The sequence below is a fragment of the Podarcis bocagei genome, assembly GCF_964188305.1.
Source record: "Podarcis bocagei genome assembly, chromosome: 14".
NCBI classification, from domain to species: Eukaryota; Metazoa; Chordata; class Lepidosauria; order Squamata; family Lacertidae; genus Podarcis; species Podarcis bocagei.
Genome location: NC_138139.1, coordinates 29,208,828 through 29,224,897, shown reverse-complemented (window position 1 = coordinate 29,224,897; position 16,070 = coordinate 29,208,828). Strand labels below are relative to the sequence as shown.

Below are 16,070 nucleotides of genomic sequence, written 5' to 3'. Positions count from 1 at the left end.
TCCCATGGAATTTAATAGGATTTCCTCCCCCAAGTGAGTGCGCACAAGATGGCATCTGATCCTTGGGTGACTGTGTGAATGTGCACCAGCTATGGGCTTGGACCTTGCAAATAGACAACACCTTCCTCCTCCTTACACCCCAGCCAGCACTGTTGCCTCCAGAGAGCCTCCTTTGCCATTTGTAAAATGCATGGCATGGAGGAAGCAGATAGAGAAAAGTTGTTCTCCCAGTCTCATAGTGCCAGAACTTGTGGACATCCAGTGAAACTGAACGTTGGAAGATTTGAGACGAAGAAAGTCTTTCTTCACGCAGGGCATAGTTAAACTTTGGAACTTGCTCCCAAAGCAGGCAATTACGGCCACCATCTTGCATGGCTTAAAAAGAGGGTTAGACTAAGGTTACTAGACGTCCCTGTTTCCTGGGGACAGTCCCTGGATTTACAAATCAGTCCCCATACAAAATCCATTGAAGTTGAAAAGTGTCCCCGGATTCATTGGGGGGAAAATCTGGTAACTTTAGGTTAGACAAATTCATGGAAGAGGAGAGGGCTCTCGATGACTGCTAGCCATGATGGCTTTGCTCTGCCTCCACAGTCAGAGGCGGCAATGCTTCTGAATACCAGTTGCTGGAAGCCACAAGAGGGGACTATACCTGAAGGAGTGTCTCCACCCCCATCGTTCTGCCCGGACACTGAGGTCCAGTGCCGAGGGCCTTCTGGCGGTTTCCTCACTGCGAGAAGCCAACTTACAGGGAACCAGGCAGAGGGCCTTCTCGGTAGTGGCACCCGCCCTGTGGAACGCCCTCCCACTAGATGTCAAAGAGAACAACAACTACCAGACTTTTAGAAGACATCTGAAGGCAGCCCTCTTTAGGGAAGCTTTTAATGTTTGATGCATTATGGTATTTTAATATTTTGTTGGAAGGCGCCCAGAGTGGCTGGGGAAGCCCAGCCAGATGGGAGGGGCATCATTATTATTATTATTATTATTATTATTATTATTATTATTATTATTATTATTATCAAATCCTACTTGTGGGCTTCCCACAAGCAATTGGTTGGCCAAAGGACACTGCACTAGATGGTCCACTGGGCTGATCCAATAAGCCCTTCATATGTCCTTATATGCAGTCCCCCACCCTGTCACTTGCAACAATCTGCCTCTTGCTCCTGTTGTGGGCTCCTTTTCTACGAGACTCAGAACATCCCTTGCCTTGTCCTTTCTCCTCCTTATCACCAGCTTACCCTTTGCTCCAGAGTCTGACCTTGCAAAGGTCTCTCTCTCCCCGTTCCACCTCTCTCTCTCTCTCTCTCTCTCTCTCTCTCTCTCTCTCTCTCTCTCTCTCCCTCATCCTTTCCCAGCTGGCTGAAGCACACAGACACTTTCCTGGGAGCAAGGAGGAGGCACGTGGGCCAGGGGTTGGCATAGCTCAGTGGGGCTGGATGCTGGAGCTGCTCCTGACGTGCAGGCTGGACAGTCCCCACGGGGGCCGATCACAAGCCAGGATCTGATGTGCTTCTGGCAGCCTCAGTTTCTGGCAGGAAACCCAGAAGGCGCTTGGCTGGCAGACTTCCTCTCCCAACCCAGCAAATGAAGAAATCATCCAAGAGCTCCCTGCCTCCCTCAGTCCATGATTATGTCACTCTTCTTCTACTCCCTGATTGCCTATCTGCCCCTTCTCCTTTCCCAGACCCAGAACCTGCTTAAAGGTTCCCTTTCATAGTCTGGCGATAACAATTCATAAGGCCAACAGGCCACAAACGATATGAGCGGCTGGCGTCAATGTTTGCAGCACAGCAAGTACACCAGAGGCTTTGGGTGTGTGGGGGAGACCCCGGCCGGGACCCCTGATTGAAGTCTACTGGCAGCAGACCAATCAACAGCCAATCAGATTCAGGGAAATTCACCCTGCCAATCAAGCCTAGAGGAAAATCCACTTCCACAATCCCAAATACAGCCATATGTTTGTTGAGAGTGCTGGGAACTGTAGCCCTAGGAGCACAGGAGCTCAGGAAGCTGCCTTATAGTGATAACAGAATTGTAGAGTTGGAAGGGTCTTCCAAGCATCATCTAGTCCAGGGGTAGCCAACCTTTTTATACCTACTGCCCACTAATGCATCTTTCTTGATGGTAAAATTTCCTTACCGCCCACCAGCGCTCGATGGAAGGAGGATTCAGCTTGTGCTGCAGAACCCCCTACCGCCCACCCAGAATCCTGAAACACCTACTAGTGGGTGGTAGGGACCAGGTTGACAACCTCTGGTCTAGTCCAACCCCATGCAATTCAGGAATCTAGCCATCTGGATGAGAGTCCACCACTTTCCGAGGGAGTCCGTTCCACTGTCAAACAGCTCCTACCATCTAGCTCACTTCTGCACCAACTAGCAGCTGTTTTCCAGAGTTTCAGGCACTAATCTCTCCCAGCCCTATCTGGAGATGTCGGAGATTGAGCCTGGGTCCTTCTGCATGCAAGGCAGCTGCTCTGCTACTGAGCGGTGTCCCTTCCCCTGTTTGTAGCTCTGTGAGGGGTAAACTGCCGTCCACAGGATTCTTTGGGGCAAACCATGTGCTTTCAATGTATGGTGTTTACGCAGCCAAATACAAATACATCACAAGGAACACACACACCCAAACCACCACCCCAAGTGGTGCTCAGGGCCTTGTCAAGGCAGTGTGACAGCATCTGTCAGAAAATCTGGAGCGGCGACACTGCAGAGGAGTCCTGGAAGACGATCTGGTTTCAGTAAAAGGGACAGAGATGCCAAGAAAGAAAGAAAGAAAGAAAAGAAAGAAGAAAGAAGAAAGAAATCTTTGGCAAGTGTAGCTGTGCGTCAGGCCCCAATGAGCTGGGAGAACTGAAAGAAGAGAATCTGTGTCCTCCCAGGTGACATAATCTGCCCCCTCTGAAGACATCCAATTTGCTGCCTCTGAAGCTCAGGTTTCTGGGCTTTTGTGGAGCTGTGAAACCCATCTGCACAGGGCCTGTGATCCATCACACAGAATTTCTCAGCAACAGACTGGAGGTGGGGTAGCAGGGTGAGGGATGGGGAGAATGCCTCCCCAAGAAATGTTTTGCCCATAGGAGGTAAACATGCAGTAATGAGCACTGAGTTGGAAGGATCCGGCCCTGCCTTCACTGCAGTGGGCCCCTCAAACCATGGAGCTGATGTTTTGCCATTTCTAGGACTTGTAGAAGCAGGCACATCATGTGTGGCAGGTTTGTAATTTATGGAGGAGGGCTATCAATGGCTACTAGCCATCATGGCTTTGCTCTGCTTCCAAGGTTGGGGGCAGCAGTGCTTCTGAATACCAGTTGCTGGAAGCCACAAGAGGGGAGAGGGCTCTTGTGCTCGAATCCTGCTTGCGGGTTTCCCACAGGCATCTGGTTGGCCACTGTGAGATCAGGATGCTGGACTAGATGGGATGCTGATCCAGGATGTTCTTTTGTTCTTATGTAAGGGAGAGCCAGGGACACGGGTGGCACTGTGGGTTAAACCACAGAGCCTAGGACTTGCTGATCAGAAGGTTGGAGGTTCGAATCCCCGCGACGGGGTGAACTCCCGTTGCTCAGTCCCTGCTCCTGCCAACCTAGCAGCTTGAAAGCACGTCAAAGTGCAAATAGATAAATAGGTATCGCTCCGGCGGGAAGGTAAACAGCATTTCCATGTGCTTCTCTGGTTTGCCAGAAGTGGCTTAGTCATGACCGGGAAGCTGTCTGCAGACAAACGCCGGCTCCCTCGGCCAAGAGAGCCAAGTGCTATTGTGAAAATTTACCTGGAAAATGCTGCCTTCCGAACAACACTGGGAAATAGGGATATATGCATTTGCTTCAGAAGAACCTCATTCTGACCTCAAACCCCTCATGACTGGATTAAGCAAACTGGAATAGTTATGAAATGGGTGATTTTGAATGCCGAGCCCTCCTATAACAATCCTGTCCACATATTGAGAAAACCAATGCAAACTTTAATCTTTTAAAAATCTATTGTTATTTTAACTTTTTAAAAGCTTTAAATTGTTGTCGTAAATTTTTCTTAGTGATAGAAAAACCACTTTGAGGTTTGTTGTAGCTTTACAATCAAGCAGTGTATAAATATTATGAAATAAATAAATTAAAAATCCCTTCCTTTTCTTTATTGCAAAAGGTCTGATTTCTGGGGGAATTGGGTGTGTTGCACAAGACCTCCCAAACCAACTGTAATTGCACAACCTGAATCCTGCCCCAAAATGGTGGTCATTTGGAAGCATCCTAAGGAGAGAGTGAAGAAGCATCCTTAACTGGCCTGTGCACTTGGTCCCCTCAACTCATGCTTTAATAAAACTCAGCTGTAGAGGAGGACTCTTTCCCAGTTACCCCAGTCAACAAGAGGCGGACATCAAAGGACAAGGCAAAGCCTTCTGCTTTTCTGTTTTTCAAGTTGTCTGTTTCCAAAGAGGCCTTGACCAGCTGGCGGCAAGAGAAAGGAGCACATGCAGCTGCGCAAACAGAAACCCATGTCCTTATGCACCACTGTGCATGTATTGGCACACACATTTGCAGAGAGTCAAGCATCCTGGACAAAGGGGCACAGGCAGGGTCTAAACACATCCAGCAGTGTTGCCTGTCTGATCGCTTTGATACATTTGCATTGAGAATTTATGCACTCCACAACAGTGTTTTCCTTATCCACAGGCTAGAGTGGGTGGCAGCGGCCTTTGCAAACGCCTTTCCTTGCCGGCGGAATAAATTATCTTGCCTGCCTCCCCTTCCATCTTGCACTCAGTTAGCCAGCACCTCAAGGCAGGACGCTGCATCCTCCAATTCAGGGCTCTAATTTGAAGTGGCCAAACATGAAATGCATTTGGTACTTCCTACCCCAGCAGTCTAGACAAACTGCATCCTCAAGCCAGCACTGCATGCCTCTAAGCAGGGGATTATGAACACCATTAAAGGTAAAGGGACCCCTGACCGTTAGGTCCAGTCGTGGCCGACTCTGGGGTTGCGGTGCTAGCCGAGGGAGCCGGCGTACAGCTTCCGGGTCATGTGGCCAGCATGACTAAGCCGCTTCTGGCGAACCAGAGCAGCACACGGAAACGCTGTTTACCTTCCGCCAGAGTGGTACCTATTTATCTACTTGCACTTTGATGTGGTTTCGAACTGCTAGGTTGGCAGGAGCAGGGACCTAGCAACAGGAGCTCACCCCAGCGTGGGGATTCGAACCACTGACCTTCTGATCGGCAAGCCCTAGGCTCTGTGGTTTAGACCACAGCACCACCCGCGTCTCATGGACACCATTAAGGGATAGAAAAATTTTCTGGCTACTTCATTAGCTAATTATTATTACCATATCCTTCTTACTACAAGGTGGACTATTGGGGGTTGGGGAGAGGATACGCCCATTGGCCTTTCCTGCCCCACATGAAAGGCCTGATCCTGGGCTCCTAATTCACCACTGTTAAAAGAAGGCTACAGAGCAGTGTCCTGAGTCCTTCTGCCACCATTCATTCATTCATTTCATTTGTTCAGTGCTCTATTCAAAAAACTGCCTTGAAATCGCTTAAAGCATCATAAAATACAAAACAGCTAAAATCAGTTAAATTTATTATTATTATTATCACCATCATCATCATCATCATCATCATCATTACAAAATATAGCAGACAAATATTTCCTCAAGTGCTCAATCAGCAATACTTTGAGAGAGACAAATCCTGCACACCACTGAAACAAGAGTTCCACAAAAGAGAAGAGAATCTTACAAAGTTATGATCTAAAATTAACAACCAGAAGCCTTGGAAAAACAGGAATGTCTTAGCCTGGTAGCAAAAGGCTGACAATTATGATGCCTAGCGTCTTTTCCTGGGGACAGCATGCCACTATACGGGAGCCACCACTGAAAAGGCCTTCTCTCTCTCTCTCTCTCTCTCTCTCTCTCTCTCTCTCTCTCTCTTTCTCTCTCTGCATCACCCTCTGAGGAGAAGAGACTCTGGTGGTGACTGCAGGGCTCGGGGAAGGTTCACCTGCTTTTCTGGATTTCCCCCAAGGCATGAAGTTTCTTGCTCTGGCTCCTAGGCCAGAACATGACCACCCCCCGCCACTTCTCACCAAGCACCAAACAGTGAGACAAAGGCAAAGAAAGAGGCAGGCATCCTTACCTGTGCCACAGGTGGCTGTGCATTTTGTCCAGGGTCCATATTGCCAAAAGAATTCGGCCGGCGTGATCTCGTTCTCGTTCTCAGATTCCCTTTGAATGGTGTATTGATAGCGGACTCCTGGGTTCTTCTCCTGGAATAAGAGCTGAGAGGCAAGGAAGAAAATGTTCTTAGGCAGCATCCAGCCAGACGGTATAAAAAGCGTTTAACAAAATGTGGTCCAAGTACCGAGGAAGTGTGATGATGTCCTGCCAAGAGAAAGAGGGCCAGCAGGAAAAGACCTTGAGATGCCTGCAGCAGAGGACCGGCAACTGCAAACTTACTGAAAGTTTAGGAAGTGACCAGTGTTTGGTTTTCAGAGGATCACAAGGATGTTACAATCGGGGAAGGGCCCCTCCTCAGAGCTAAGGAAAGCAGCATGGATCTGTGGGCTCCTCTTCAGCTTTCCACATGATCTGATTGTACAAAACTCATGGTTAGACCAGTGGTACCCAAAGTGGGAGGGACGCGGGTGGCGCTGTGGGTTAAACCACAGAGCTTAGGACTTGCCGATCAGAAGGTCGGTGGTTCGAATCCCCGCGACGGGGTGAGCTCCCATTGCTCGGTCCCTGCTCCTGCCAACCTAGCTGTTCGAAAGCACGTCAAAGTGCAAGTAGATAAATAGGTACCGCTCTGGCGGGAAGGTAAACGGCGTTTCCATGCGCTGCTCTGGTTCGCCAGAAGCAGCTTAGTCATGCTGGCCACATGACCCGGAAGCTGTATGCTGGCTCCCTCGGCTAATAAAGCGAGATGAGCACCGCAACCCCAGAGTCAGTCACAACTGGACCTAATGGTCAGGGGTCCCTTTACCTTTACCCAAAGTGGGCAGCAGCAGGCAAGGGGGCACGGCAGGCAGGTGCTGGAGGTGTAAATGACCGCCAGATTTTGAAAAGCTGGTATCCCTGGATCAAGTTCGTCAATTCTGTTGAATGAATCAAACCAAATAGTTTTATTTGGATTTTTTTTTGGGGGGGGAGTGCAATTGTTATAGTTTTGATTTTGATTTTGCTATCTTGCTATTGTGCTATCTTGCTTACTAGTGTGCTGGGCAAACTGCTACTCCGAATAGTACTTTTTACAGAGGAGAGGCACTGGGGGTGAGTTTATGGAACTAAGAGGGCGGTGGCCCAAAACAAATTGGGAACCGCTGGGTTAGACTCTGTCCCATCTTTGCAGAGCATTCATTCCAATTTGTTTATGGGGCAGTTATACAACAATGAGGATTCATCCTGATCTGCTTGCAGGGTGTCTGCAAAGTTTCATGTTCAATCATTCACTCACGGCACATGTTTCAGTACATGCCCCTGTCACTTACCTAATTGCAAAATCTGTTGTTTGGGTTTTTTTAAGGTGGCTTTGTTGCACTAGAGTGACATATTTAAGGCACAGTTTCCCTTCTTTTCCTCACTTTCTTCAACCTGGCCATTTAAATAGGTAGGGGTGTGTGTGTGTGTGTGTGTGTGTGTGTGTGTGTGTGTGTGTGATTTCAGCTCCACCCCCAGATATTAGTCACAGCTTATCATCAAACTTTATTTGCAGGCTTATCTGCAAAGGCACACCTGCCATTGAATGTGTGTCTACACAGCAAGCCTAAACCAGTTTCAAGGCTGTTTGGCTCACATCACCCCTGTGAACAGCAAGTCTGAGATAAGAGGCCCGAATCATTTCTCAGCATCCTTACAAGACTAGCTGCAGGGGGTTAAGAGCCTTGAGATGCAAAACAGCTTCTCAGATTTTGTAAAATTAATGAATGCTAGAAGGATGTTGGATAGAAACTAAGGGGTTTCCAGCTGTAATGCTTTAGGAGATACGAAAAAAAAAGGTTTACAAATGCGTAAAAGCTTAATGGTAAGGATTTGCTGAACTAACAAATTGAAGTGGAATACAAAGAAGGGAGGTATGAGGAGGTCTGGGGAAATAAGTGTAAGGAAGATATGTTATGGAAAACTACTTGTTTTTTAACTGTTTTTATGTTGTATTTTGTTTCTTTTTATTTTTCATTTTCATTGTTATATTTTAAAAAAAACTTTAATAAATATCTTTAAAAAAACAAACCAGCTTCTCAGATTTTATTTCCAAGCTGATTTCAGTGTGTTGTAGTGGTACGTGAACGCCCCAAGGCAGACTACCTGCAGGAGGGTTCAAGTATCAGTCTGTGGAGGCACACAGCTCTGGCAAAGGCTTGCCAACTTAATTAAGGGCTTATCCACACTTCCAACTTTTTCCAGGCACAGGTCTGTGCTTAAAAGCTTCCTGTCCAAGTGTGGGTATTGGGGTTTTTTGCCCCTGAGCTTCTCCTGCGATAACTTGCACTTCGGCTCTCAACTGGGGCAAGCGTCAATTTGGGTTTTCTGGGGATTGTCCCATTGAGCTTTAAAGAGCAGGTTTTCACAGGGACGGCTCCAGAGCCAAAGAAAAAAAAGGAGTTTTAAAGCAAGGACTATGGCCTGGAAAGATTGGAGGAAAGGTAAGCGTGAATAAGCCCACCCTCGAAGCTGCCGTTGTTGCCAAAACTTTGCTGCTCTTGGAATGGACTTGGGCATCGGTCCAAGAGACTTCTCAGGGTATATTTTTTTAAAATAACATTTTTAGAAAAGGTTTTTCAATTCCGTTACAAATCCCAGGGAATGTTCCAAGAGATAATGTGCTATAAGTCATTCCAAGGCATTAGCGTGAACATAGAAACTAATAATCATTAAAAAGTCGGAGAAAGCAGCTTGAGACTCCCTCCGAAGTTGTTTTTTTCCTGAATAAACAAAGGCATTAGCATTCATCTAACCTCCCTCTTTGAACTCTTTCCCTTCCAGCTGGCTGGCATGGGAACTTTGTAACTTGGTACCGCTGCCTGAACTTGCTTTCTTCTTCCTCCCTCCCAGTCTTTTTCCTTTTGTGTCGTACCTTTTATGTCAATAAGTCCGAGTGCAAGGAGTGGGCTTATCCACACTTACCATTCCTCCACACTTTCAAGGTGTGGAAAACTCCGTGTCCAAGTGCCCCCCCCCTTTTTCCTTCTTGGAAACACAATTGGAGCAAGTGTCAACCCATGGTAAACCTGAATTGACGTTTGCTGCGATTCAGCTTTAAAGAGCAGGTTTTGGGGGACAGTTCAGACAGAGAGATTTAAAGCACGGACATGTGCCTTCAAAAAGAGGGGCCAAAGGTAAGGGTGGATAAGCGCCAGCTTGCCTTCTTGATATTTGTAAGCCTCTCTGCAAGCTTTCTCTTGTCTGAAAAGTGAAATTTGCAAACGTATGCAGAAATTGGAGGAAGGCTGGGGAAATTAGAAACAGAGAAAATGAAATGGACAGGTTTGGCCATACTGAACAAGGGGTATGCCCTGAGTTTTCTGAGGACCAGCCAAGAAGTTCTGGGGAAAGTGTGTGTGTGTGTGTGTGTGTGTGTGTGAGAGAGAGAGAGAGAGAGAGAGAGAGAGAGAGAGAGAGAGAGAATTGAGCTTCCTTTGCTTCAGAGCTCTTTCCATCAAGGTTTTAAAAATACTCCCAACTGAGTGATTGGGGGGGGGGGGGAATGGGAACATGGTTTCTGGTAGAATATTCCTCTCTAACCACTCCTTTGGCTTATTAATATTCTACAGCCTTTTAAATGTGTCTGTGGGAAGGGAGGGGTATTATTTTGCTGTTTTGTTTTAATGATTTACTTTTATTTTTATCTTGTATTTTCTTCTGCGAACTGCCCTGAAATCTTAAGATGAAGGGTAGCATAATAAATAATAATACAGTGGTACCTCAGGTTACAGACGCTTCAGATTACAGACTCGGTTAACCCAGAAATAGTACCTCAGGTTAAGAACTTTACCTCAGGATGAGAACAGAAATCGTGCGGTGGCGGCGCAGCGGCAGCGGGAGGCCCCATTAGCTAAAGTGGTACCTCAGGTTAAGAACAGTTTCAGGTTAAGAACAGACCTCCGGGACTAATTAAGTTCTTAACCCAAGGTACCACTGTAATAATAATAATAATGTCTCCACAGTCAAAAGCAGCAATGCTTCTGAATGTCAGTTGCTGAAAACCACGGGGGGGGGGGAGAGGGCTGTTGTGCTCGGGAATCTGGCTGGATCTTCTTTGATCGACTGATTGTCTTTATTTCCCACCTTTTCCTCCAAGGAACTGAAGGTGGTGTACATGGTTCTCCTCCCCATTTTATCCTCACAACAACCCTGTGAGGTAGGTTCAGCTGAGAGAAGGCACTGACTGGCCCAATGGTCACCCAGGGAGCTTCATGGCCGAGTGGGGATTCGAACCCTGGTCTCCCAGGTTCCAACACGCTAACCACAATAGCTCTTAAGAAAAAAACCAAAGTTATTCTTGGAACACAAAATGAATAACCTGCCAGGGCAGTGGCAAAAAAGACAGGGGAATAAAGCGTGTACCGAAAGCCCCCCACCCCCAGCCTGGCATGCCTCTGATGTCCAACAAGGTGGTGTGATTTAGGAAGAGAAGAGATCCCTGCCTGCCTGGTGGGTCTCAAAGCCAGCTCCTTTGTTTCAGAATTCACAAGCAGCTGGAGGAAGACAAGCAGGGGTCAAAAAAGGAAAAAGAATTCCTTTCCTTGTTGAGCTGGAAGGGGAAGAGAATGTTAAAGTAAACACCTCCCTGCAAGAGGGGAGAGAAAAAGAATTAGCCCTGAGAAATCCATTTAACTCCTAAAGAGCTCTCCTGGGAAGTCTGGCTGCTCCAAAGCAAAGGCTTCCCTGGCAGCCAGGAAGACACCCACCAGACTTCCCTGCAGAAAAAAAAATGGTGATGAACTGTCCATACAGGGAGGGCAGGAGCCTGTACCACTGGCAGGAGGGGTCCTATGGTGGTCTCCGCATTCATAGCAGCCTCTGGAAAGGTTGGAGGCCCTTGGTAGTGCCTCTCCTCCAGCCCCCTCGGCAAACCAGGCCGATGAACCAGATGAGGGTGATGGGAGTGACAGTTCAAGACATCTGGAGGGTTCTGAGGAATGCTGCAACAGATTTCAATTTCAGCTGGGCAAGAGAGAGGCCAGGTCCACCCACGGAAGTCAGCAAAGGCTTCCCAGATCAGCAGGAACCTCCCGAATGCCAGATGCTGCCATTTCCAAAGTAACTCGAGAGGAGTGCTTTGCTCAGAACTTCGCAGAGCAGATTTGCAGAACAGAAGCGGCAAGAAGCATGGCTGGTGGGGGCAGGCAAAGCCCTTGAAGATGGAGGCTATGAAGCAATAGCCAGTTTATTTACATGCTGCGTTTCCCAGAAATCTGTAGTGCGTGCTCAAAGCAGTTAACAGAAAAGAGACAAACCCAGTTCCTGAAATGACAAAGTCCTCGTTCGCAGGCCATTTTAAACTACAGAGAAACTGAACTATGGTTTTAATTTGAACCGTGGTGACGCACATGACAGCAATTGTGGGCATGTGGCTTCTCCCTCCCTCCTGGCACTTGGTGAGCCAAGCCATAGTTTGTTCTTGACTTAGTGCTAGTGCACTCTGCATGCTCATGGATAAACCACAGTTGAACTATACAGTGGTACCTCTGGTTGCGAACAGGATCCATTCCAGAGGCCCGTTCGCAACATGAAAAGAGCGCAACCCGCAGCAGCATGTCTGCGCATGTGCGAGTTGCGATTCGCCGCTTCTGCACATGAACGTGACGTGATTTTGCACTTCTGCGCATGTGCGAGCGGCGAAACCCGGAAGTAACCCTTTCTGGTACTTCCGGGTCGCCACGGGACGCAACCTGAAATAACGTAACATGAAGCGGACGTAACATGAGGTATGACTGTAGCTTAAAATGGCATGGAAGCAAGGCCAAAGAGCCTCATGGCACCTTAAAGTCTGACAAATCATAGAATTGTAGTGTTAGAAGGGACCCCAAGGGTCATCTAGTCCAACCCCGGCAATGCAGGAATCACAACTGAAGAGTCCCTGGCTGGTGGCCACCCAACTTCTGTTTAAAACCCTCCAGTGAAGGAGAGGCCAACACCTTCTGAGGGAGTCTGGTACACCATCAAACAGCTCTCAGCATCAGAAGGTTCTGCCTAATATTGAGTTGGAATCTCCTTCCTTGTAACTTGCAGCCCTTGGTTTGGTTCCTCCACACTGGAGCAGCAGGAAACAAGCTTGCTCAATCTTCCGTGCGACAGCCCTTCAGATATTCATAGATGGCTATCACATCTCCTCTCAGTCACATCTCCTTCAGCCTAAACATACCCAACTCCCTCCCCCGTTTCTCATAAGGCTTGGTTTCTAGACCCTTGATCATCTTGGTCACTGTGATTTCCGCATTGCAGGGGGTCAGACTAGATGACCGTGTGGGTCCCTTTCAACTCTGCAGTTCTGTGAGAGCACAAATACCATACTGCTACCTACATGAGTTTGGGGGTCAGTTTCAATCAGCTCTTTGTTGGCAGTGAAATAACCTTCCACTCCAACTTGAGCTGGGAGGGGCTGTTTAAACACAAGCCAGGGATGAGCAGATTCCAGGACATGGAATCACCGAGGGCTGAAAATATGTTTACGACCTCGGCAGCCTCACAGCTGCAGTCGGAGAGTGAAGTCTCAACGAGTGCTGCTTTCCCTGATGCCAAAAAGCAGGGCTTTAGGAAGCCGCACCTGTTGAATTTCTGCTTCACGTATCTTAATTAAGTCTGCCCAACTCTGCAGCAGTGAGTCCACAACAGTGGCAGACTGGACCCAAAACTCACAGGTTTTGAACCCACAGCACTTGAACCCTCTGCAAGTACCTGAATCCACACTGGCTCCTCCGTGGGGCCTGGAGACGTGAGGTTCTCCCAGTTCCCAGTTCTCTCGTAGGTGAAGGTGGTCCCGGCCACCTTATAATCACCATTCCATTGGATGGTCCAGCCGCCATTCAAGAAGTACTTCTCTGGATCTTCGCTTCTCAAGGCCAGGAAATTCTCTGCTTCCGCCACCTCCTCAATTTGGATCTCTCGTGCACCAGCTGGGATGAGCCCAACATCAACATAGCCTGTTCAGGGGGATCAAACTCCTCATCAGTTGCAGGTTAACAGGACAAAAAGTAATCCTTTCTGTAAAGTGGAGTCAAAGTCCCCTTTTCTGAATGTCACCCTTCTTGAATGCTCACACCCTTTCCCAGAATGCCTGTCATTCTACTGTCAAAGGAAATGGCCACTGGGAGACCCAGCGCATGACTTTACTAAGGAATATTTTTTGATGGAGAGGGAAAAGAAGGAGGGATGTTTCTGAACACAGCACATGAATGGGACAGAGGAAATGCTCCAACATTTGCCAAAGGAAAGCATGTGATATGAACACAACATTCGTTGGTGGGTAATGGAAAGCTCAAAGAAGCGAGGGACCTGTGTGAGGTCTAGCCTCCTCCACAAAACATTTTGGAATGTTGCATTTCAAAGCTCCCCCGCTGCCCCAATCCATATTATTTGTACCTCTAGCTTCCATCAAGTGCACCTTTATATCCTTGTCACAGTGCATCTAATTCCACAAACACCATGTTATCTGGAACTTCTCAAAGATGGAGGGGGACTGAGGAGGGAAATGAGCAAGCTGGGTCCATGAAAGGCCCCATTCAACCCTCCTCACCAACACCCCTCCATCAGTGATGTTGGTAGGTGTTATGTATTCAGTGGTCTGTGTTTGCCTGAGCTTCAGGCTGGACTAAGGATTCTGAGCCCCTGTGTTCTGATTCGATACATGATATCCAATCGCAGAACATTTCAGGGTTTGGGCCTCTGCCATTGGCCCTTAAACTCTGAGTCATGATTTGCAGCTTGGAAGTTTTGACAGCCAATCACGTTGGGAGTGGGAGTGGCCAGGCCTTCAGAAATAAGCAGTTGCTTTACCCCTGTTGTCTAGTTCTGTTAGTACAATAAAGGTTCTTGCTGTTATGATATAGTATAGGAACTGAACCTATACTTCAGTAGGCATCCATTTATGTTCTGATCCATGTTCATTCATTGCAGGCAGTCCCATTTCCATTTCTATCCTCTGACATCCCACCTTATTCCCAACCGGGCCCCCAAATCTGGCAGAAACATCCTCACCCAGCCCATCGCTCTCCTCAAAGGTCTTCTTGACGGTCTCGCAGGTCGACCCGTCTCCACGGCACACGCCGCATCGATCCTCCACGGCGTAGGAGTCAATCTCATAGTCACAACCGACATTCTGAAAGGCATCAGGGAAGGGCAATGAGTTAGCCTTGCCCCCAGCACCTCCAGAGCAACTGAGGGGAACTGTAGTCCAAAAACCTAGGGGGTGCTTGGGTGGGGTCGATTGGATCTTCACACTGGCTGACTTCTGAGGCAAAAATCCAGGCTTGCTCTCCGGAAGTCCAGGGCAGAAGCTCAAGGGCACATGCATTTATTACACAGCCACTGGAATTGCAATGTGCAGGATATACATGTATAAAGAGATCATAAGTAAATACATAAATTCTAACAGGCTGCAGGGAGGAGGAAAGACAGATAAGCAGCCACTTCAGACTAGGCTCATGCACTGCCCCAACTCGAGGGGAGGCCCTCCCCACCCCCAATTTTGTCACTTCCTGTTCCTCTCTGAGAAGCCAGAAGAGGCAAAGTATGGATTGCTCCACATCCCCTTTCACCTGCCATTACTTGGAGGGTTGTGAATCCTTCTCTGGCTCACCAGCCTCTCTGATCACTTAATCCGCTGGAGTCAGCAACAGGCTATTTTAAAACTCTCCAGGGGGACCTTCCTTTATCAGGGAGAGAAGCTGCCAGGCTAGGTTTGGCAGGGGAACTCTGGATTTGTTCCTTTCCTCCGGAAACCTTAGGCATCGTCAGGGTTTGCAAGAAATTCCACGCTTACTGTTCCCATGGTCTCTTTCCACACACAGGGACCCTGCCTACCCGGGCAGTTTTGGCCACAATACAGAATGTAAAGTGGCTGGGTTCTAGATTGCACCAGCGTTAGAAACTCCCTTTGTTCTAGGTGCATTTTGTGACAGGGAATTTCATTAGGGCGAGCTGTTTCTGAGCTATGGGTGCAGTACTGCGCCTAAGATTTCAGATTAAAACTGCAAAGTGGAAGGAAAGGAGGGCTTTTTCTGCCTCCCCATTTCCAGCTCCTCTCTGGAGACTGGAGAAGAGATCCTCTTAAGAATATTAGGGGGTTGGGCAAGGGAAGGACTAGACCATGTGAAAAATGAACATCATATTTGAGCTGCAATTTATTCATTTTCAGCTTTGTATTCTTGTTATAAAAAAGGCGTGCCTAGACATTCCGTTGTTGCACCCATAACCTAGGTTTAAGGTGCCATTTAGCTCCTGGCTTTCCTATCTCACTGGATTTCACCACCACCTTGGATTGCAGGGCTGTGTCTCTGAAGGCTCTCTCACATGACTCACCATGCCCTGCATGTAGAATGTTAGCACAGCACACTTCAATATGCTAGATTACTACATGCAGGGATCTTCTTACAGGGCGAGGGCTAGTCTCTAAACTCTCTCTCTCTCTCCTCCATCCAGGGAGTCACACTTCCCCAAACCTCTCCTACCTTACAGATCCCATTAATGCACATGTCCCGGCTCGAGTTTCCTTCGTGACATGGGGTCCCGTCAATGACAGCGTCGCGGAGCTTTTCTGCAAAGTACTCGTTCTCCGGGCGACAGTGAAGTTCGCAAGGGTTAACTGCAGATGTCAGAGAGAAAAGTCCAGACACTTGACTGCCTCTCCTCTCCTCTCCTGAAGCCGTGTGGCCCAGGAACAGCTTGCAAGCATTAGGTATTCAATACATGAGGTGTTACACATTGCTGGTCCCATGCAGAGATGCGGCGGGCACCCTCATTTTTGATTTTGAAGGTGTTTTTTTATGCTGACCAGCCTGTGCAGCTGTTTAAAATGGCCACTGATTAGCTAGTCAGCTTAGTGAATGTTTTGCAGTGCTTCTCATTTTAAAGTAT

General features: G+C 48.0%; 1 protein-coding gene across 2 annotated transcripts in view; it reads right to left on the bottom strand.

Moving 5' to 3' along the window:
* Positions 1 to 16,070, bottom strand: part of ADAMTS7 (ADAM metallopeptidase with thrombospondin type 1 motif 7) — a 67,881-nt gene that overhangs the window by 32,217 nt on the left and 19,594 nt on the right. For both annotated transcript variants that reach the window (XM_081171009.1, XM_081171010.1), the window contains exons 13-16: positions 15,665 to 15,798; positions 14,193 to 14,313; positions 12,894 to 13,138; positions 6,136 to 6,277 (exon numbers count right to left, since the gene is read on the bottom strand). In XM_081171009.1, the coding sequence (XP_081027135.1) occupies positions 6,136 to 6,277; positions 12,894 to 13,138; positions 14,193 to 14,313; positions 15,665 to 15,798 (642 nt within the window). The remainder of the gene's footprint in view (positions 1 to 6,135; positions 6,278 to 12,893; positions 13,139 to 14,192; positions 14,314 to 15,664; positions 15,799 to 16,070) is intronic.